At 38.1% G+C, this 22,033-nt stretch overlaps 1 protein-coding gene across 3 annotated transcripts; it reads right to left on the bottom strand.

The window, feature by feature from the left end:
• Positions 1-105: 105 nt before the first annotated feature.
• On the bottom strand, positions 106-21,803 carry GTF2A2 (general transcription factor IIA subunit 2). 3 transcript variants are annotated; one of them, XM_082388204.1, is made up of 7 exons: positions 21,645-21,781; positions 14,771-14,820; positions 11,771-11,835; positions 7,185-7,305; positions 6,468-6,572; positions 2,922-3,048; positions 106-414 (listed from the first exon to the last, which is right to left on the bottom strand). In XM_082388204.1, exons 4-7 carry the CDS (start codon positions 7,254-7,256, stop codon positions 389-391), a joined length of 330 nt encoding a protein of 109 aa, XP_082244330.1. In that variant the 5' UTR covers positions 7,257-7,305; positions 11,771-11,835; positions 14,771-14,820; positions 21,645-21,781; the 3' UTR covers positions 106-388. The 3 variants fall into 3 exon arrangements, with proteins under 3 accessions (XP_082244330.1, XP_082244331.1, XP_082244329.1); XM_082388205.1 differs by lacking the exon at positions 14,771-14,820; XM_082388203.1 differs by lacking the exons at positions 11,771-11,835; positions 14,771-14,820 and having other exon boundaries at positions 21,645-21,803.
• Between the last annotated feature and the right edge of the window lie 230 nt (positions 21,804-22,033).

Genomic DNA, 22,033 nt, shown 5'->3' on the forward strand with positions numbered 1-22,033 from the left:
GGAACACGGTGCTCTTTCAAAATGCTTATCTAATATGTCCATGTTGCTAGCTTAGCAGCTCTAGCAGTTATTATAGCTTAGCAGCTCTAGCAGTTATTACTCACATTGAGTTTTAAAATGAATTTATTAAAGAATGGTCTTAGGAAGGCCACAATGTTTGATTTGTTGTTAAAAAAAAGTTCTGTTTCTTCATGCTGTATAATAAGGTAATGTAAGAAGGTACAGAATTATAAGCTTCTTTCTACTGGAATTCTCTGATTGATAGTACGGCACAGTGTAGTCATTTCTGCAATGCTAGAATAAATTAAAAAAAAAGTCTCTTCTATGCTTCTCTTCAAAAACTGATGAACAATAACAGGATGGCATTAAAAAGCCATTTTTTTCCTATTCATTCTGTAGTATTGGAGCCAGTATCTAGGAAACAGAGGAGAGAAACAGTAAATTCAAGCAGCAACTTTAAATATGTTGAGAAAATCTTTCAAAAGTAAAAGTAAAACAGGAACTAATGGTGGTGAAGAAGGGGAGACAAGGGTGGAAAGGAAAAGCTGACCAAAGTAATACCTTGTGTACGTAAATATCTTTTTACCTCTGCCTTAAAAGGAAAGTTAATGCTTAGTCTCCATATTTATGTTAAGAAAAATCAAGTTATACTACATTTGGTTCATATAGCTGCTATACTTTTTTTCCAAGTCCTCTACTGTCCAAAAATTTAAAACCACAAAGGACTATATAACATAGAAGAGAATTGTTTTAGTAATTCCTGGCAAGAAAAATACCAAAATTCTAGCCACTATCAATCACTTTCTCTACTTCTCTATTTGGAATTGAACTTTATTTCGCAGTAGTACTGCATTTATCTGGTTACTAAGGAATGGTATTAATCATTACTTAAGCTTCTATCTCTAAATGCCACAACCATTTATATTTTAATGATTGATTGCATTATTTTCTGCTGACAGACACGAGTGCATGGAACACAATCTAAGCTTTTCTTGAATACTCAACAATCTTTTCTTTGAAGAACAATTACTATACTGTGCTGTAAGTGGGCCAAGTTCCTCAGAAGCCACTGCAGTAGGTAAGGCTGATTGATTTGTATTTTATATGCACTGAAGTTTGAAAAAAAACAAACAGATAATCTTATATCTTTAAGAAGCAAGAGAAATACACTCTAAGGACTACCTATAAGTAAAATACATATGTTTACATGGACTCTTTGATATTATTAAGTTTGCTCAGGGGCCTTCACTGACTTTTTGGTTCTTAGCTATGTTTCAAATGATTGATTGATTGACAGACACTCTACTAGTCTACATCTGTGCTGTCCAATGTGGTAGCTACTGGCTAACCACATCTGGCTATTTAAATTAAAATTAAAGCATTAAATTTCTCAGTTGCCCTAATCCATTTCAAGTGCTTAATAGTCAGATGTGGCTAGTGGAGGGTACAGACAGGAAACATCTCCATCAGCATGAAAGCTTTATGAACAGTACTGATCCATATCATTGAGTCACTTTGATAGTGGTCTAGAAATTATACATTAACACTCAAATTCTATAGTCTACTAAACATTTGAAAACCTAAGGGTGATGATTTAGCCTAAATTATAAGACAGACATGAAAGAAAGTATACATTATCTGACAAACAGAAATGTTATCTATGATCCAGGAAGTATAAAATTATAAACATAGATTTTTTTTGTTATTGTTACAGCAAAGAACAAAGTATTTGGTAATTATATAAAAAAGTCATCTTAAAGGTCTTCTTAGAATGATTATCCCTACTTAACCTTCCAAAATGTATGAGCCACTGTAACATTGCTAGTTTCAGAGACTCTGACATCTGGAAGAGATGATTTCTTTAAAAAGGGATAAAGGTATATAATTTCAGGCAGCTATCCAAAATCAGGTTTAAGAGAATGACTTACGTGTGAAAAATGATATATTTGCAAATAAGTATGTGCATACATATATTACTGTAAAGATGATATGTATATAAAGACTTGAAGGTTATACATTAATATATTAAGTGATATGTTATCTCCAGATGACGATGTTACAAATGACGTCTTTCTTGTGTGGTTTTCTGTCTTTATATCTTTTCAGTGGTGATAGGGCATTTCTTTGAAACCCAAAACATAAAAACAAAAAAACCTAACCTACAAACTGAGCAACGTAGGGTACTGCTTTCTACATTTCTCTTTCTTTTCAAAATTCCCCTTCTTGGAAAGTGACTGACAGTATTCTCTAATTTCAGGAATAGCTGCTTTAAACACAAATTGTTCAGATTACAAAGTAAAAGTTAAGTATATTTCAAATACAATTTATATATTTAAAATTCTATTAGCAAAAAGAAAATAATCATGGAACAGAAAGCAGGAAACATTTAAGGACCTGAAGAAGTTCCTCGGTCTGCTGTAAAAATATCTGCATGTAACAGATCAGAGGACTAGATATTTACCATTACGACTGATAAGGCTCTTATGGTTATTTGAAGAAGTCTTTTAAGTAATCATTTTTAAAATATAAAATGTATAGGTAGCCAACAAAACAGAAACCATAGGATAAACTGAAATTAAACACTTCCTTAAAGAAAAAGAAAAGCTTTAGAAACACTTCAAATCTGCAACTGAAATAGGGAAGAAAAGCTTATTAATATGCTTCCCCCACCCCCGCAAACAAATTCAACCCGTAGAAGTAGTCTATGTGTCGTGTCATATGAAATGTTTATACCTAAAGTTAGTAAGAGGACTATGTGAGATCTGGAATCCAGAATCTAGCTGAGAAAGAAGCCTGGTCTCTATCTGGGAGTGGATCACTGGCCATTTTCTCCCTTAATTTCAGATGAAAATTTTCTAAAGACTCATGAAAACAAGATTTCAAGTAGCTTTGCTTTCACAGTAATTAGGGCAAACACTTACTTTTACCATCACAGGCTACAATTTTCACTTTATCCACTTTAATAAGTTCTGTCACCTCTCTGAATTCAACATCATTCAATACAAAAGTCCACACATTATCGCAGAATCTGTATGTATTTAGAGAGCCCTTTAAAACAAAACATTTAGACAAACCATGAAAAGTCATTTTTTCCCCCTCACATTTTTCTCCAGACAATTTAAGAAAACCTAGCTACAAGTACATAATTCTCAAAATAGGATGAAAATTAAGGAAATTCTTAAGCAAGCAATCTTAAGTGTTAATCATACTATCACTTAAAAAAATCCTAGATAAATTTGCTAAGGGAAGAGTTAAAAAATATTTTAGTTAGCACACTATTTTCAGCACTGGAAAAGCCTGCAAATTACTTACCTGAAGAAAAACTGAATGGAAATTTGAATCTGTATGTCTACTGCCCTCATGTGGCTAAATTATGAAAATTCATTTGAATTTTTTATATAAATACTTTTTAAAAGCAACCTATTTTATTGTGTATGTTGATCCTCTGAGTTTGTACAAAAGCAGGGGATTCCTAGAAACATTAATTTTAGTCCTGTGACTTAGCTCAGATGAATTACTGTACTGGCCACTAAAATTACAACATTATTGTCCTGTGCAACTGACATTCTTCTAATACATATTTCTCCTAAAAAAAATTTTATCTGAACATTAAAAGGAACTTTTTGAAAAGTGTGATGAAGGTGCAAGGGTGGACACCAACAGAATATAATCAAAACCTGAGAGACATATACATGCACAAGTATTTACATATGAAATTTAGTATTCAATGAGACATTTCTATGCCTTCAGAAAAAAAAAAATTCAGCACAAAACTGTTCCCTGCAGTGTTACTTGTAATATCAAAAACTGAGTTCTCATTAATGGCTTAAGTTAGAATCATTAGGGAAATTATAATGGCTATGAATGAATACATTTAATAAATAATGAATAATTACTATTTGTTAGACTATACTAGGCACTAAGGATACAATGGTAAGCAATACACGTATGATCCCTGCCATCCAAGAAGCTTAGGTTAGCAGGGGAGATCATTCAAACAAGTAAATACATAGTGCTATGAAAGATTGTTACTGGGTACAATGGGAGTACAGTAGAGGCATCCAAGGGTACAGGAGATAGGACAGAGGAAGCCTGAGTCCCAAAGAATGAAAAAGAGTCAAGGGAAAGGTGGGACAGCAGAAAGGAAGACAAACACTTGGAATGGGATAGTAAGTTCCTGAAACGAGAATATGACAGGAGGTCCTAAGGCGAAAGAGATCATGGAGAGCCTTGGGAAAGCTTTTCCCTATTGTGAGGGCATTAGGACGTCAATGAAGGATTTCAAGCAGAGGAGTAACATGCTGAGATCTGCATTTTTGGTGATAACATGAACAGACTAGAGGGGAGTCTGACTGGAGGAAGGAGAGCAGCTAAGAAGCCGATAGCTTTTAGCTGGCTGAATCACAGGTCAAAGTGGCTGGGCGATAGCAGAGGCAAGGGGGTCCAGGGAAGTGGAGAGATTTTAAAAGGTAGATCTGTCAACGCTTGATAACCAACTGGATATGGTCGGGTGGGGAAGGGAGAAATCTTTGTTATTCCCAAGTTTCTGGCTTGTGTAACAACGCATTCATAGAAAAAACTGGTTTGGGAGGAAAGTTAAATTCGAGTTTCAGCTACATCTTACCATATCCAGTAAGCAGCTGGAGTGTAGAAGCAAGCGTGGGAGCATATCAATTTTAAAGCCAAGGACTGGATGAGATCATTCAAGGAGGGTATGTGGAGCCCTAGATAACCCTTAAGGAAAACCAGCAATTAAGTGATACAAAGTAGCCTGAGAGAGGGGCCAGAGAATAGAAAAAAAAGCCAAAATAGTATGATTTCAAGGGAAGTATGGGTTTCAAAAGAGACTAATCAATAGTATCACTGATTATGCATTAGATTCAGCAATAAATAACTTGGCAAGAGAAGTTTCAGTGGAGAGGTGGGAGTAATGCATAGAAGATCACTTAGGACATATTATTAAGTAAAAGATGCAGAGTTGTAAATGTAAAAAAAAAACTTTAATTAGATCTGTTCCTTGACTATAGTTTGAGCCTTTGGAAGGCTGAACAACCAAATGCCAACCTCAATGTTCACTTCTGGCTTGTGTATAAAGTGTGTAGGTTACTGTCATATCCAGTTGGTGGCAGATGTGTCAATAATTTGAACCAGGCAAGTCACTACTATTTATGATTAGCATGTGAACATTCAAATATGCTGAAATTCTGTTCTTTATATTAAAAATTTCCTTCTATATGATAGATAACATGTGGCTAAACTGTATCTTTAATGCACCTCTAATAAATACATATATTTTTTACATATATCTACTGAATAACACTTTTTTAAAGTTAATTTACCTTTAGCTAAAGAGATCCAAACTAGAAACCTACAATAATACAACTAGAAGACCACTCAGGCCTTGTGAACCCTACGACTCTGATAAGTAGTCAAACAAATTTTCTACATGGGCAAATGTGTATCAACATGGATCAATTTAGAATTAAAGGATCAGGTTCTGAATGACCAACTAGGCACATTTGTATGTATGGTTGTACAAAAAGGAAACTGTGCCAGCATTATTACTGTTAAAAATTCAAGAATCCACTGATAAAATTTTATAAAGACACGTTTTACTCCAGATAATTGTTAGGCATGTGAAACTGATGTGACTTATTTATATGAATATAAAATACATGCAGATTTTACCCCTTCACTAAAATAACGGGCCTGTCTTCTTTTGTCCTGTATACCCAATATCCAGAACAATGCCTCGTATTTAACAGGCATTGAAATGTTCGATGAATAAATGATAAATTTTTCTTTTGTGTTTTTCATCACAAACTAAAACCAAAACCCCCAAACACTGACGTTCTCTTAAATGCAAATTAACGTCTATATTCTTTTCATTTGTTGATTTTCGTATCTTTTAACCTGAATTTACCATCGAATTGAGAAAGACAGTTTTATTCAGTTTGGGATTACTGTTCAAAGTACAAATGATTCAAATGAGACCAAGCTACCAGAAGAGACCATTATCTGCCAACAGGTCAGGTCTTTATAAGCCATGTTATCTGAGAGTAGGTGGGAGGCAACGTGAAGTTTCTAGAAATAACTCTGAACTTCCCTGGTCAGAGTTTAAAAAACATAACTGATCCTTAGAGATTACTCTCACTTACCTTCAATCCTGCAGATAATGTTTCAGACATTTGAAATCTCAGTAACTCTTCAGGGAAGGTAGCCAAACATAACATAGGCTGATTTGTGAAACAATGGAATAAGAATCTAAAAACAACTCTGTATCTCACATTAAGTGGATGAACTTAGTATACAGATTATTTAAACATCAAGCAGGATTCAGTTGTTATCAAACAAGTTCCAAAGTTTGATTAAGCCATCTCTTTATGATTAATAAATATGTAGGTGTCCTAAAAAGCACTATTGTGACAACCATGGTGCAGCTTCTAGATTTAAGAAAATATACTTACCCTGAAATTGACTCTGTTCCTGACCCTCTGTGCCAACGCTGAATTTATAGCCTTATCAAACTGAAGTAGAACTTGAAGGGCAAGTTGGGGGGTAATCTGTTGAGACTGAGAAAAAATAAAGGTCATGAATCTTCTTAGAGAAGAACATTAAAGAAAAAATAAAACAAAAATACATGAATTATCATCTAAAATTTAACTGAGGTTAACCAGAGCCTCTAAACTAGAATCCCTTATTCTTTTTTGCCATAACTGACAACTAAGAAGCAAAGCCTGACAATATTTTCTTGCATTATCTTGACACAAACATAACTTTGAAAAGAAAACATGCAGTGATGTTACAGCACCAGGACAAAACTTTGTCTACCACTCCTTCACAGTATCTGGAAAGAAGTGTTCGATAAATTGAAGGAACCAAGTTTCTTTTAAATAAAAAACTTGGGACCAATAATATGTTAAAAAAAAAAAAAAAGTCTAATCTTATCAAAGCTCAAAATATATGAAAATAAATGGAAATATGTAATATGTTCTTAGATGAGAGGTTTACATAAAAAGGTTCATTTTCCTAAAATTAAAATATAAATTCAAAATTCTAATTTAAATCTCAAGACTTGTATTAACTTATCCAAAGTTATCTTAGAGCTACATAGACTATGCCATTCCCATAAGTATGAGAACAAGAATCCATCTAAATAAAAATGTTGATTTTTAGTCCCTCACCTGTATAAGCTCATCGAGGCTCTCCTGAAGACTGTTTCCCAAAGTGGTATTTCTGTACAACTGATATGCCATGGCTTAGGAGGGAGAAATTCTTTTTCTTATTCAGGCTTGCATTGATATCCTAAAAATTTAATATGAAAGTATTAAAAAAAAATAAATTACGTATGTAACATAGGCACTTCATATTTTCTAATACATACTATTAGCATACTATATAATAACTGAGGAATTACAAGGAATAGTTAAAAATAGTTTTTCTATTTTTCTATTATTTCGACATAGGCATTTATACTCCTTTGTACAAAGTATAGATATATATATTAAAATGTACATCTTTACCATTTCTTTCAAATATCTACCTTTTTTTTTTTTTTAAGAAAGCTATTTTTTTTTTTTTTTTTTTAAGAAATTCACGTTCTTTTATTTATTTACTTATGACTGTGTTGAGTCTTCGTTTCTGTGTGAGGGCTTTCTCTAGTTGCGGCAAGTGGGGACCACTCTTCATCGCGGTGCGCGGGCGTCTCACCATCGCGGCCTCTTGTTGCGGAGCACAGGCTCCAGACGCGCAGGCTCAGTAATTGTGGCTCACGGGCCCAGTTGCTCCGTGGCATGTGGGATCTTCCCAGACCAGGGCTCGAACCCGTGTCCCCTGCATTGGCAGGCAGATTCTCAACCACTGCGCCACCGGGGAAGCCCCAAATATCTACCTTTTGACCTAGTCTAGAATTTACCATGTACCATTCTTTTCTACTTACTGTTAAGTCACTGATCCAATCTTCAGCTCACATTTGAATGCCTTCCCCTTCATTTTCCTTTTCTCTTAAAATTCAGTATTTACAGACTGCCTACCCAGAAGATAGCACTGTGACAGGTACCATGGAAAGGAAGATAAATAAAGATATACTTCTGACCCTAAAAAATTTATACTTTAGAAAAGGTAACAGACACATAAAAAAGTTAAATAGAGAATAAGAACTGTGATAGAGATTATACAGTTATTATGGAGGCTGCCTGTGGACTGAATGAGTTGGCTCACAAAAGCTTCCTGATTCTTCAAGCTAGACTTTAGCCAAGCAAAGGAGGAAAGTCATCTTAGGCTGAAAAAATAAATAGAATGAGTAAAGCCACAGAAGGATGAAATAATACAGTCCGTAGACAGAACTATAAATTGTTCCATATTAGGGTATAGGTATGAATAGGAAGTGGTAGGACATGAGGCTGAAAAAGATGACATGGATGGATTTGTCAGGAGGTGCCAGGATTTTACAGTGCAGGTAATGGGGAGCCCCTGAAGCTTTCTAGACAGGACAGATCAGACAAATGGGCAGCAATGTAAACAATGTACTCAAGTGCAAGATTAGAAAGTGATGAGGGCTCGAAGAGGGTGCCAGTTGCACATATTCAGCAAATACTGAGCTTTTACTATATGTCGTGTATTAGATACCTGACCTCATGGCACTTTCAGTTTAGAGATGGACAGAAGGAGACAGGTGTATTCAGGAGTAAACATCAGGTAAAACTCAGCAAAAATAATAGTTCTCAGTCTTCACATTACACACCTTGTGAGCATTTGATACACTTGTTCATTTCTGCCTTCTTGAAGTCTTTTCTTTGGCTTTTGGGACCCCACACTCAGTTTTCTCCTCCCACCTCACTGGATAGTACTGTTTCTTGTTTCCTTCTGTTGGTTGCTCCTCAGCAATCTAACTTCTAACTACTTGAGTGCCCCAGGCTTCTCATGTCTTCTCTATATGCTTTACTCCCGTAGTTACCTCATCTAGGCTTATGGCTTTAAATACGTTCTATTTATCTGCTGATGACGTGCAAACTTACGTTGCCAGTCCTGACCTTTTATATGCCCATGTTGCCATATATAAAACTGCCTACTTGACACTGGATGGAAATATGAAGTGGTAGATCAAATTAAATTTGTTACAAACCAAATTCTGGATACTCCTCCAAACCTTTTCTGCCCTCGGTTTGTCCACCTCAATGAACAGTAAATCTAGTCTTCCAGTAAGACGGCCCCAAAACCTTACAGTCAAATTCTCTCTCACCCTGCGTGCAATCTGTCAGCCAATCCTTTCAGTTCTTCCTTCTGAATATAACCGGAATCCAACAACTTTGACCATCTCCACTGCTAGCACTAAGTCACCATCAATCTGTCACTAAGATTTATGGTGATAGCCAAGTAAGGCATCTCCTTCTTTCTACCCTTGTCTATCCCACCCCTGCCCCCAGAGCAGCCATGCTGAGCCTTTTAAAACACAAATAAAATCACATCACTCATCTATTCAAAACCTCCCAAGGCAGCATCCTATCTCAGAGTAAAAACCAAGGTCCTCCTAATGGTTTACAAGGCCTGCATGATCTGGGCCCCCCCCACCCCCACTACCTCTCTGAACTTGACTTCTTCCACCTAACCCCTCATTCACTCTGCTTCAGCCATACTAGTCCCTTGCTCCAATATGGCAAGGTGTTCTTGCTTTAGGGCCTTTGCACTGGCTGTTCTTTCTGTTTCAAATGTACTGCGCAGATACCTGCAGGGTTTACCTCTCATCTGATTCAGATCTCTGCTCAGATGTCACTTCATCAGAAATGACTTTTGTGACCAACCTATAAGAAAGAACTATCTCCCTTGCCCTTTACACTGCTTTATTTTCATTCATATCACTAACTGAAGCTGACATATATATGCTTATTCTATTTCCATCCACTAAAACAGACGTTCCCTAAAGATAGGACTTTTGCTCAGTTATATATTTACCATCTAGAACAATGCCTAGTATGAATTCAATAAGTATTTGTTAGTGAATAAATAACCTGGTGATATGTCAAAATGCTAATATCAAACTGTATTGCACTTAGATGCATTTATAATAGGTTTTCTACTTTACTGAGGAAAGTGAAGCAATGAAAACTTCAACTCTCAAAACTACATCTAACCACCTACCAATATCTACACCCATATACTCTGCCTGTCACTATAGTCAAACTATCCATGCTGTTACCTAAATACAATCCTTCTACCTGTGGATCAGGCCCTATCCCCACTATTACGGACAGGATATTTTTCCAACAATTCAATTATTCCTTCTATCCCTGTCAAATTTCCCATCTCTACGGATCCTTCCCATCAGCAAACAAACAGGCGGCTACTTCTCCCATCTTAAAAAAAAATAGTCTCAACTCGCTTCTCTGGCCAGCTACACTCTATTTCTCTATTCCTCTTTGCAGCAAAAACTCCTGAGTTGTCTGTACTCACTGTCTCTCATTCCTTTTCTCACATTTTCTCTTAAACTCACTCCTTATACAGTTTTGCCTCAAGCACTCAAATGAAACAGATGGTGAAAGTCACCACTGGCAATGCTAAAACTAATAATCCTCAATTCTTAATTCTCACCAGACTTAATCATTTGACGTGGCTGATTACTCCCTCCTCTTTGATAAAGGATCTTGGCTTAGCTTCTGGGACAGTACACTTTTTGGGTTGTTCTCTTAAACTCACTGGTTCATCCTTCTCAATATTGTTTGTTGCACCATTGTAAAGCAATTATACTCCAATAAAGATGTTAAAAAAAATATTGTTTGTTGGTTGAGGCTCTTCTCCCTTAACTCTTAATGTCACAAGACACCTCTTTGGTTCTCTGCTTTCTGTCTACACTCGTTCCTTGGTGATATCGCTTTGTGTCATGGTTTTACATACCATTGCTGATGATTCCCAAATTCATATACTAGAACAGACCTTGCCCTGAACTCACTCTGGATCCAACTGACTACTCAACATCTCTATGTGTTGTCCTTCCCATCTCAGTTGATATAACTCCATACCTCTATGCGCTTAGGCAAAAACCTTTGAAGTTATTCCCGACCACCACTCCCTACACCCCGAGTCTGGCCATCTTACCTCCACATCCAATCCCTAGCATAATCTGTAAACTCTACCTTCAATATGGATTCAGAATCCAACCATTTCTCACCATTTCCGTTGTTATCACCCTGGTATGTGCCGCCATCACCTGTCATTGGGATTCCTGAAATAGCTTCCTAACTGGTTTCCCTGCTTCCATGCTTGCCCCCTAGATTCTAATCCCAATTCAGCAGTCAGGTGATCTTTTAAAACACAGGTTAGAACATATCTCTTCTCTGTGCAAACCTCCCATGGTTTCCATTTCATTCAGTCCTTATAATAATCTGGCTACCCATTATCTCACTGACCTCATTTGCCATCTCCCCCTTGTTCTTGCCCTTCTCCAGACAAACTGGCTTCTCCCTGTTTTTCTTAGAACATGACAGACATGTTCCTGCCTATGTAAGCCTTTGTAAAGGCTGTCCTTTTTACCTGGAATGCTCTTCTCCCAGATATCCTCTTGTTTTTCTTAATTCCTTCAAGTATAGCATGTACTTAATGAGGCCTAAACAGACCACCATATTTAAAACCCCAACTCCCACCTCCACTCTGGAACTGCCCAATCCCCCTCACCCTGCTATGTTTCTTTGATGGCACCATCACCTTCTAACACGTTATATAGTTTCCTTAGTTTAATGTTTATTTTCTGCATCCTTCAATAGACTGTACGACCTACCAGGGCAGGGACTTTGGTCTGTTTTTGTTCACTGAAGTAAACCAGGCATCTAGAACAAACACTACCTGAGACGTAATAGGAGACAATTAAATATTTGTTCAATAAATAAATGAAGACAAAAAAATCAGTTAGTATAACGTGTGTGGGTAGCTGAGGTGGGGGGGGATAAAAAGGGCAAGAAGGGGTCCCAGTAAGAAGATATAAACTTGACAAAGTGAGAGTACAGAATCTTGTGTCCTGCCCATTTAACAAAAGTCTAAGAGTTACCAGAAGATAACTATAAGTTAATAATGAATTATCAGAAAGAGAAATAATCCCATTTACGATTGCATCAAAAAGAACAAGATACTTAGAAATAAATTTAGCCAAAGAGATGAAAGACTTGGACATTGAAAACTGTAAGACAATGATGAAAGAAACTGAATATGACACAAATAAACAGAAAGAAATTCCAGGCATGTGGACTGGAAGAATCAGTATTATTAAAATGTCCATACTACCTAAAGCAATCTACAGATTCAACATAATTCCTATCAAAATTCCAATGGCATTTTTCACAAATAGAACAAACAGTCTTAAAATATATATGAAACCACAAAGATGCCAAAATGCCAAAGCAATCTTGAGAAAGAAGGACAAAGCTCGAGGCATCATGTTTGCTGATATCTAATTCCATCACAAAGCTATAGTAATCAAAACAGTACATTACTGCCATAAAAACAGATGTATAGATGAATGGAATAGAATAAAGAGCCCAGAAATAAACCTACACATGTATGGTCAAGTAATTAACAACAAAGGAGGTGAGAATGTACAATTGGGAGGGCTTCCCTGATGGTGCAGTGGTTAAGAATCTGCCTGCCAATGCAGGGGAACAGGTTCGAGCCCTGGTCCAGGAAGATGCCACATGCTGCGGAGCAACTAAGCCCGTGCGCCACAGCTACTGAGCCTGCACTCTAGAGACCCCGTGCCACAACTACTGAGCCCGCATGCCGCAACTATTGAAGCCTGTGCGCCTAGAGCCTGTACTCCGCAACGAGAAGCCACTGCAATGAGAAGCCCGCGCACCGCAATGAAGAGTAGCCACTGCTCACTGCAACTAGAGAAAGCCTGTGCGCAGCAACGAAGACCCAACACAGCAAAGGAAGGAAGGAAGGAAGGAAGGACAATGGGGAAAGGACAGTCTCTTCAATAAAGGGTGCTGGGAAAACTGGGCATCCACATGCAAGAAAAAAGACACTAGACCATTATCATACACCATACACAAAACTGAACTCAAAATGGATTAAAGGCTTGAAATGTAAGACCTAATACCATAAAACCCCTAAAACTCCTAGAAGAAAACATAGGTGGTAAGCTCCTTGACACAGGTCTTGGTGATGATTTTTTGAATCTGACACCAAAAGCAAAAGCAAAAGCAATAAAAGCAAAAATAAATAAGTGGGACAGGATCATACTAAAAAGCTCATGCACAGCAAAGGAAACGATAAAAAAAAACAGGCTACCTACTGAATGGGGGAAAATATTTGCAAATCATGTATCTCATATGGGCCTGATATCCAAAATATATAAAGAATACATAAAACTCAATAGCAAAAAAAACAAACAATCCAATTAAAAATTGGACAGAACATATGCAGCAACATGGATGGACCTAGAGGTGATCATATTAAGTGAAGTCAGAGAAAGACAAAATATCATATGATATCACTTACATGTAGAATCTAAAAAATGATATAAATAAACTTATTTACAAAACAGAAATCAACTCACACACAGAAAACAAACTTATGGTTACCAAAGGAATTGGGGAGCGGAGGGGGGAGGGGATGAATTAGGAGTTTGGGATTAACATATACACAATACTACATATAAAATGGGTAGCAACAAGGCCCTACTGTATAGCACAGGAAATTATACTCAATATCTTGTAATAACCTGTAAGGGAAAAGAACTTGAAAAAACACATATATTTATATATATGTATAACTGAATCACTTTGTTGTACACTTGAGACTAACACAATGTTGTAAATTAACTGTACTTCTATAAAAAAAAATTGGGCAAAAGATGTGAACACTTTTCCAAAGAACATATACAGATGCCAAACAGTACATGAAAAGCTGCTCAACATCACTAATTATCAGGGATATGCAAATCAAAACCACAGTGAAATATCACCTCACACCTGTTAAAATAACTATTATCAAAATGACAATTAATAGCAAGTGTTGGAGAAGATGTGGATTAAAGGGAACCCTTGTGCATTGTTGGTAGACATGCAAACTGTGGTGCAGCCACTAGGGAAAAGTATGGACGTTTCTCAAAAAAGTAAAAGAGAACTCCCATATGATCCAACAATTCCACTTTGAAGTACTTATCGGAAGAAAAAGAAAACACTAACTGGAAAAGATATATGCACCCACATGTTCACTGTAGCACTATTCACAATAGCCAAGATATGAAAACAACTTAAGTGTCCATCGAAGGATGAATGGATAAAGAAATTGTGGGATGGGAAACAAGATGGCAGAGTAGAAGGACGTGGGTTCACCTCCTCTCACAAAAACACCGAAATCACAACTAACTGCTGAACAACTATTGACAAAAAAAGACTGGAACCTACCAAAAAAGATATCCTATATCCAAAGACAAAGAAGAAGCCACATTGAGATGGCAGGAGGGGCACAACTGCAGTAAAATCAAATCCCATACCCACTGGGTGGGCGATCAACAAACCGGAAAATAATGATTACCACAGAGGTTATCTCATAGGAGTGAAAGTTCTGAGCCCCACATCAGGATCCCCAGCCTGGGGGTCTGGCAATGGGAGGAGCCACCCCCAGAGCATCTGGCTTTGAGTGCCAGTGGCGTTTGATTGCAGGAATTCCACAGGACTGGGGGAGACAGAAACTCCACTCTTAGCACACACAAGGTCTTGTGCATACCAGGACCCAAGGGAAAAAGCAGTGAGCTCACAGGATCCTGGGCCAGACCGACCTGCTGGTATTGGAGAGTCTCCTGTAGAGGTGGGGAGCAGCTGTGGCTCACTGCAGGGACAAAAACACAGGTGGCGATAGTTCTGGGGAGTACTCATTGGTGTGGGCCCTCCTAGAGGCTGCCATTTTCTCACCAACACTTGGCCCCACCCAACACCCTCTAGGCTCCAGTGCGGGGACACCTCAGGCCAAAGAACTGACAGGGTGGGAACACAGCCCCACCCATCAGCAGACAGGCTGCCAAAAGTCTTCCTGAGCCCACAGCTGCCTGCTAAACACTTCTTGACACAGGCCTGCCCACCAGAGGGACAAGACCCAGCTGCACCCATCAGTGGGCAGGAACCAGTCCCTCCCACCAGGAAACCTGCAAAAGCCTCTTAGACCAGCCTCATCCACAAGGGGGCAGAAGCAGAAGCAAGAAGAACTACAACTCGGCAGCCTGTGGAACAGAAACCACAATACAGAAAGTTAGACAAAATAAGATATTGGAGAAATATGTCCCACACGAAAAAACAAAATAAAGCCCCAGAAGAACAACTAAATGAAATGGAGACAGGCAATCTACCCAAAAAAGAATTCAGAGTAACGATGGTAAAGACGATCCAAGATCTCGGAAAAAGAATGGAAGCACAGACCTAAAAGGTGCAAGAAATGTTTAAGAGCAAGCTAGAAGATCTAAAGAAGAAACAAACAGAAATGAACAATAAAATACCTGAAATGAAAAATATACTAGAAGGAATAAATAGCAGAATAAATGAGGCAGAAGAACGGATAAGGGAGCTGGAAGACAGAATGGCGGAAATCACTGCCACAGAACAGAGAAAAGAAAAAAGAATGAAAAAAAATAGGACAGTTAAAGAGACCTCTGGGACTTTGTTAGATGCACCAACATTCACATTATATGAGTCCCAGGACAAGAGAGACAGAAAGCACCTGAGAAAATATTTGAAGAGATTAATAGCTGAAAACTTCCCTAACATGGGAAAGGAAAAAGTCACCCAAGTCCAGGAAGCACAGAGTCTCATAAAGGATTAAACCCAAGGAGGAACACGCCAAGACACATAGTAATGAAACTGACAAAAATTAAACACAAAGAAAAAATATTAAAAGCAACAAGGGAAAAGCAACAAATAACATACAAGAGAATTCCCATAAGGTTATCAGCTAATTTTTCAGCAGAAACTGCAGACTAGAAGGAAGTGGCAAAATATGTTTAAAGTGATGAAAGGCAAGAACCTACAACCCCCGAATAGCCAAAGCAATCTTGAGAACGAAAAATGGAGCTGGAGGAATCAGGCTCCCTGACTTCAGACTATATTACAAAGCTACAGTAATCAAGACAGTTCGGTACTGGCACAAAAACAGAAATATAGATCAATGGAACAGGATAGAAAGCCCAGAGATAAACCCATGCACACATGGTCACCTTATCTTTGATAAAGGAGGCAAGCATATACAGTGGAGAAAAGACAGCCTCTTCAATAAGTGGTGCTGGGAAAATTGGACAGGTACATGTGAAAGTATGAAATTAGAACACTCCCTGACACCATACACAAAAATAAACTCAAAATGGATTAAAGACCTAAGTGTAAGGCCAGACACTATCAAACTCTTAGAGGAAAACATAGGCAGAACACTCTATGACATAAATCACAGCAAGATCCTTTTTGACCCAGCTCCTACAGAAATGGAAATAAAAACAAAAATAATCAAATGGGACCTAAGGAAACTTAAAAGCTTTTGCACAGCAAAGGAAACCATAAACACGATCAAAAGACAACCCTCAGAATGGGAGAAAATATTTGCAAATGAAGTAACTGACAAAGGATTACTCTCCAAAATTTACAAGCAGCTCATGCAGCTCAACAACTAAAAAACAAACAACCCAATCCAAAAATGGGCAGAAGACCTAAATAGACATTTCTCCAAAGAAGATATACAGATTGCCAACAGACACATGAAAGAATGCTCAACATCATTAATCATTAGAGAAATGCAAATCAAAACTACAGTGAGATATCACCTCACACCAGTCAGAATGGCCATCATCAAAAAATCTACAAACAATAAATGCTGGAGAGGGTGTGGAGGAAAGGGAACCCTCTTGCACTGTTGGTGGGAATGTAAATTGATACAGCCACTATGGAGAACAGTATGGAGGTTCCTTAAAAAACTAAAAATAGAACTACCATATGACCCAGCAATCCCACTACTGGGCATATACCCTGAGAAAACCATAATTCAAAAAGAGTCATGTACCAAAATGTTCATTGCAGCTCTATTTACAATAGCCAGGACATGGAAGCAACCTAAGTGTCCATCATCGGATGAATGGACAAAGAAGATGTGGCACATATATACAATGGAATATTACTCAGCCATAAAAAGAAACGAAATGGAGGTATTTGTAGTGAGGTGGTTGGAGTTAGAGTCTGTCATACAGAGTGAAGTAAGTCAGAAAGAGAAAAGCAAATACAGTGTGTTAACACATATATATGGAATCTAAGAAAAAAAAAAAAAAGGTCATGAAGAACCTAGTGGCAAGACGGGAATAAAGACACAGACCTACTAGAGAATGGACTTGAGGATATGGGGAGGGGGAGGGGTGAGATGTGACAGGGTGAGAGAGTGGCATGGACATATATACACTACCAAATGTAAAATAGATAGCTAGTGGGAAGCAGCCGCATAGCACAGGGAGATCAGCTCGGTGCTTTGTGACCACCTAGAGGGGTGGGATAGGGAGGGTGGGAGGGAGCGAGATGCAAGAGGGAAGAGATATGGGAACATATGTATAACTGATTCACTTTGTCATAAAGCAGAAACTAACACCACTGTAAAGCAATTATACTCCAATAAAGATGTTTAAAAAAAAAAAAAAATCCACTTCCAACAAACAAAAGTCCAAGACCAGATGGCTTCAGAGGTAAATTCTATCAACCACTTAGAGAAGAGTTAACACCTATCCTTCTGAAACTATTCCCCAAAATTGCAGATGAACACTCCCAAACACATTCTATGAGGCCACCATCACCCTGATACCAAAACCAGATAAAGATACCACAAAAAAAGAAAATTACAGGCCAATATGACAGATGAACATAGACGCAAAATTCCTCAAGAAAACACTAGCAAACCAAATGCAACAACACATTAAAAGGATCATACGTTATGATCAAGTGGGATTTATCCCAGGGATGCAAGGATTCTTCAATATCCACAAATCAATCAGTGTGATACACCACACCAACAAATTGAAGAATAAAAACCATATGATCATCTCAACAGATGCAGAAAAAGCTTTTAACAAAATTCAACACCCATTTATGATAAGAACTCTCCAGAAAGTGGGCATACAGGGAACCTACCTCAACATAATAAAGGCCATATATAACAAACCTACAGTTAACATCATACTCAATGGTGAAAAGCTGAAAGCATTTCCTCTAAGATAGGAACAAGACAAGGATGTCCACTCTCACCACTTTTATTCAACATAGTTTTGGAAGTCCGAGCCGTGGCAATCAGAGAAGAAAAAGAAATAAAAGGAATCCAAATTGGAAAAAAATAAAATAAAACTGTCACTGTTTGCAGATGACACGATACTATACATAGAAAATCCTAAAGATGCTACCAGAAAACTGCTAGAGCTCATCTATGAATCTGGTAAAGTTGTAGCACACAAAATTAATACACAGAAATCTGATGCATTTCTACACACTAACAACGAAAGATCAGAAGGAGAAATTAAAGAAACAATCCCATTTACCATCGCATCAAAAAGAATAAAATACCTAGGAATAAATCTACCAAAGGAGGCAAAAGACCTGTACTCTGAAATCTACAAAACGCTGATGAAAGAACTTGAAGATGACACAAACATATGGAGAGATATAACATGTTCTTGGATTGGAAGAATCAACATTGTCAAAATGACTATACTAACTGGGGCAATCTACAGATTCAATGCAATCCCTATCAAATTATCAATGGCATTTTTCACAGAATTAGAACCAAAAATTTCACAATTTGTATGGAAACATAAAAGACCCCGAATAGCCAAAGCAATCTTGAGAAAGAAAAATGGAGCTGCGGGAATCGGGCTCCCTGACTTCAAAGTGTGCTGCAAAGCTGTAGTAATCAAAACAGTATAGTACTGGCACAAAACCAGAAATATACATCAATGGAACAGGATAGACAGTCCAGAGGTAAACCCACACACCTATGGTCAACTAGTCTATGACAAAGGAGGCAAGAATATACAATGGAGAAAAGACTGTCTCTTCAATAAGTGGTGCTAGGAAAACTGGACAGCTACATGTAAAAGAATGAAATTAGAACATTCTCTAACACCATACACAAAAATAAACTTGACATGGATTAAAGACCTAAATGTAAGACCGGATATTATAAAACTCTTAGAGGAAAACATAGGCAGAACACTCTCTGACATAAATCACAGCAATATCTTTTTTGACCCACCTCTTAGAGTAATGAAAATAAAGACAAAAATGAACAGGTGGGACCTAATTAAACTTAAAAGCTTTTGCAGAGCAAAGGAAACCATAAACAAAACGAAAATAACCCAGAGAATGGGAGAAAATATTTGCAAACGAGGCGACCTACAAAGGATTAATCTCCAAAATATACAAACAGCTCATGAAGCTCAATATACAAAACAAAGAAAACAATCAAACAATGGGCAGAAGATCAAAATGGACGTTTCTCCAAAGAAGACATACAGATTGCCAAGAAGCACATGAAAAGATGCTCAAGATCACTGGTTATTGGAGAAATGCAGATCAAAGCTGCAATGAGGTATCACCTCACACCGGTCAGAATGGGCATCATCAAAAAAATCTACAAACAATAAATGCTGGAGAGGGTGTGGAGAAAAGGGAACCCTCCTACACTGATGGTGGGCATGTAAACTAGTGCACCCATTATCAAGAACAGTGTGGAGGTTCCTTAAAAAACTGAATATAGAGCTACCACATGATCCAGCAGTCCCACTCCTGGGCATATAATTGGAGAAAACTGTAATTCGAAAAGATACATGCACCCCAGTGTTCGTTACCGCATTATTTACAATAGCCAAGACACAGAGGCAACCTAAATGTCCATTGACAGAGGAGTGGATGAAAAAGATGTGCCATATATACAATGGAATATTACTCAGCCATAAAAACAGAATGAAATAATGCCATTTGCAGCAACATGGATGGACCTAGAGATTGTCATACTGAGTGAAGTAAGTCAGAAAAAGACAAATATCATATGATATCACTTATACGTGGAATCTACAAAAATGGTACAAATGAACTTATTTACAAAACAGAAACAGAGTCACAGATGTAGAAAACAAATTTATGGTTACCAGGGGGAAAAGCGGGGGGATAAATTGGGAGATCGGGATTGACATATACATACTACTATATATAAAACAGATAACTAATAAGGACCTACTGTAAAGTACGGGAAACTCTATTCAATACTCTGTAATGACCTATATGGGAAAAGAATCTTAAAAAAAAAAGAAGTAGATATATGTATAACTGATTCAGTTTGCTGTACACCTAAAACTAACATATCATTGTAAATCAACTATATCCTCCCCCCAAAAAAAACCCACAAGAAGATACATGCACTTTTCTTTCACTGCAGCATTATTTACAATAGCCAAGATACAGAAACAATTAAAGTATCCATCCATGGATGAATGGATAAAAACGATGCGGTATATAGAATGGAATATTATTCAGACATTTAGAAAAATGAAATCCTGCCATTTGGGACAATGTGAATGGGCTTTGAGGTCATTACACCAAGTGAAATAAGTCAGAGAAAAAAACACCACATGATCTCACTTACATGTGCAAACTAAAAAACAAAAGAGAAGAAAATTAAGCTCATAGATAGAAGATTGGGGGTTGGGGAAAAGGATGGGTGAAATTACAAACTTGCATTATAAAATAAGTAAGTCATGGGGATAAAACGTACAGGATGGTGACCAGAGTTACTAATATTGCATTGCATATTTGAAAGTTGCTAAGAGAGTAGATCTTAAAAGTCCTCATCATATGAAAAAAAATTTTTTTGCAACTATGTTTGGTGACGGATGTTAACTAGACTTACTGTGGTGATCCTTTCACAATGTGTACAAATATTGAATCATTATGCTGTACACCTGAAAGTAATGTAGTTAAGTTATATGTCAATTATACCTCAATAAAAAATAATTTTAGAAATAGCTGTTATTTAAATGTTAAAATTACTTGCTTTAATAATCTTAAATTTCTAAAAATTCCTTGTGAAATGTTTAATTCTTTCAGATGTGGTATGAGCCACGTAAATTTAGTACTACTCCATTTTGCAGTTTAGAAAATTAAAGTAGAAGGCTCCACATTCGGAAGTAACCTGATAGTCCTAGTCTTTCTTGAGCAAACCATCCAGTTTAAATTCATTCCGGTACCGAGTTCACATGAGGTTGGAAAGCCGACTTCAAGCACCGAAGACACACAAGAATGAGACACTTAAGAAACGCCCCCCGCCCCAAGCCCGCCCCAATACTGTGGGGAAAAATCACCATGTAAGCTTTAAGACTTTCACCTGGCCAAAAATACGGTGCTGGGCTGAGGACCCCTGCCCCCCAACCCCCTACCCTCCGGACTGTTCACATGGCGCCCCGAGTACAACAAGCCTCCCGGCCGCCTCCCTTTCCTTCCCTTCCCACCCCGGGAAGCGCCGCGGGGCCATCCCGGCAGCGAAGTCGGTAACAGGCCGAACCCAGGTCGAAAAGGCCCCCGCAGAAGACCCAAAGGACGCAATGCCTGCTCTGAATGGTGGCAGGGAGCGCGGGCCGGCTCACCCAGTACCTGTGGAAAAGGCGCTTCCCGCCTCGGAGCCGAAAGAAGTGGGTCGGCCAGGAACGCAGCAGGAGGCACCTACTTTCCCCGGAGTACCTCTCCGGCCGCCGCAGAGAAAGCGGCGTTGGGTCGACGACCCGGAAGCACTCGCAGAACCTGGAAATGACGCAGCCCGGAAGCCCCGCCCGTTCCTGCTCCCGCCAGCCACTCAAGTCTTGTGAGAGGGGAGGGATGCGGAGAGAGGAGGAGCGTGGGGCCGCAGTTTTCAAGCCTCAGACAGCTGAACAGGTTTAGCTCCCAAGTAATTCACCAGGTTCACTAAATCGTTAATAATTACAATTTTACAGACTCTTCTCCACTGTTAGACGCACAATTAGAAAATGTAAGGCAGTCACATT

The sequence above is a fragment of the Balaenoptera borealis genome, assembly GCF_965194805.1.
Source record: "Balaenoptera borealis genome assembly, chromosome: 3".
Lineage (NCBI taxonomy): Eukaryota > Metazoa > Chordata > Mammalia > Artiodactyla > Balaenopteridae > Balaenoptera > Balaenoptera borealis.

What these genes read in the sequence shown, in the direction of transcription:
- GTF2A2 (XM_082388203.1), bottom strand. Translation starts at nt 7,256, where the DNA reads ATGGCATATCAGTTGTACAGAAATACCACTTTGGGAAACAGTCTTCAG. An exon ending in GCCTCGATGAGCTTATACAG is followed by an intron (nt 6,573 to 7,184) that starts GTGAGGGACTAA and finishes ATTTTTTCTCAG; the next exon opens with TCTCAACAGATTACCCCCCA. An exon ending in TGTAGCCTGTGATGGTAAAA is followed by an intron (nt 415 to 2,921) that starts GTAAGTGTTTGC and finishes TCTGTTTCCTAG; the next exon opens with ATACTGGCTCCAATACTACA.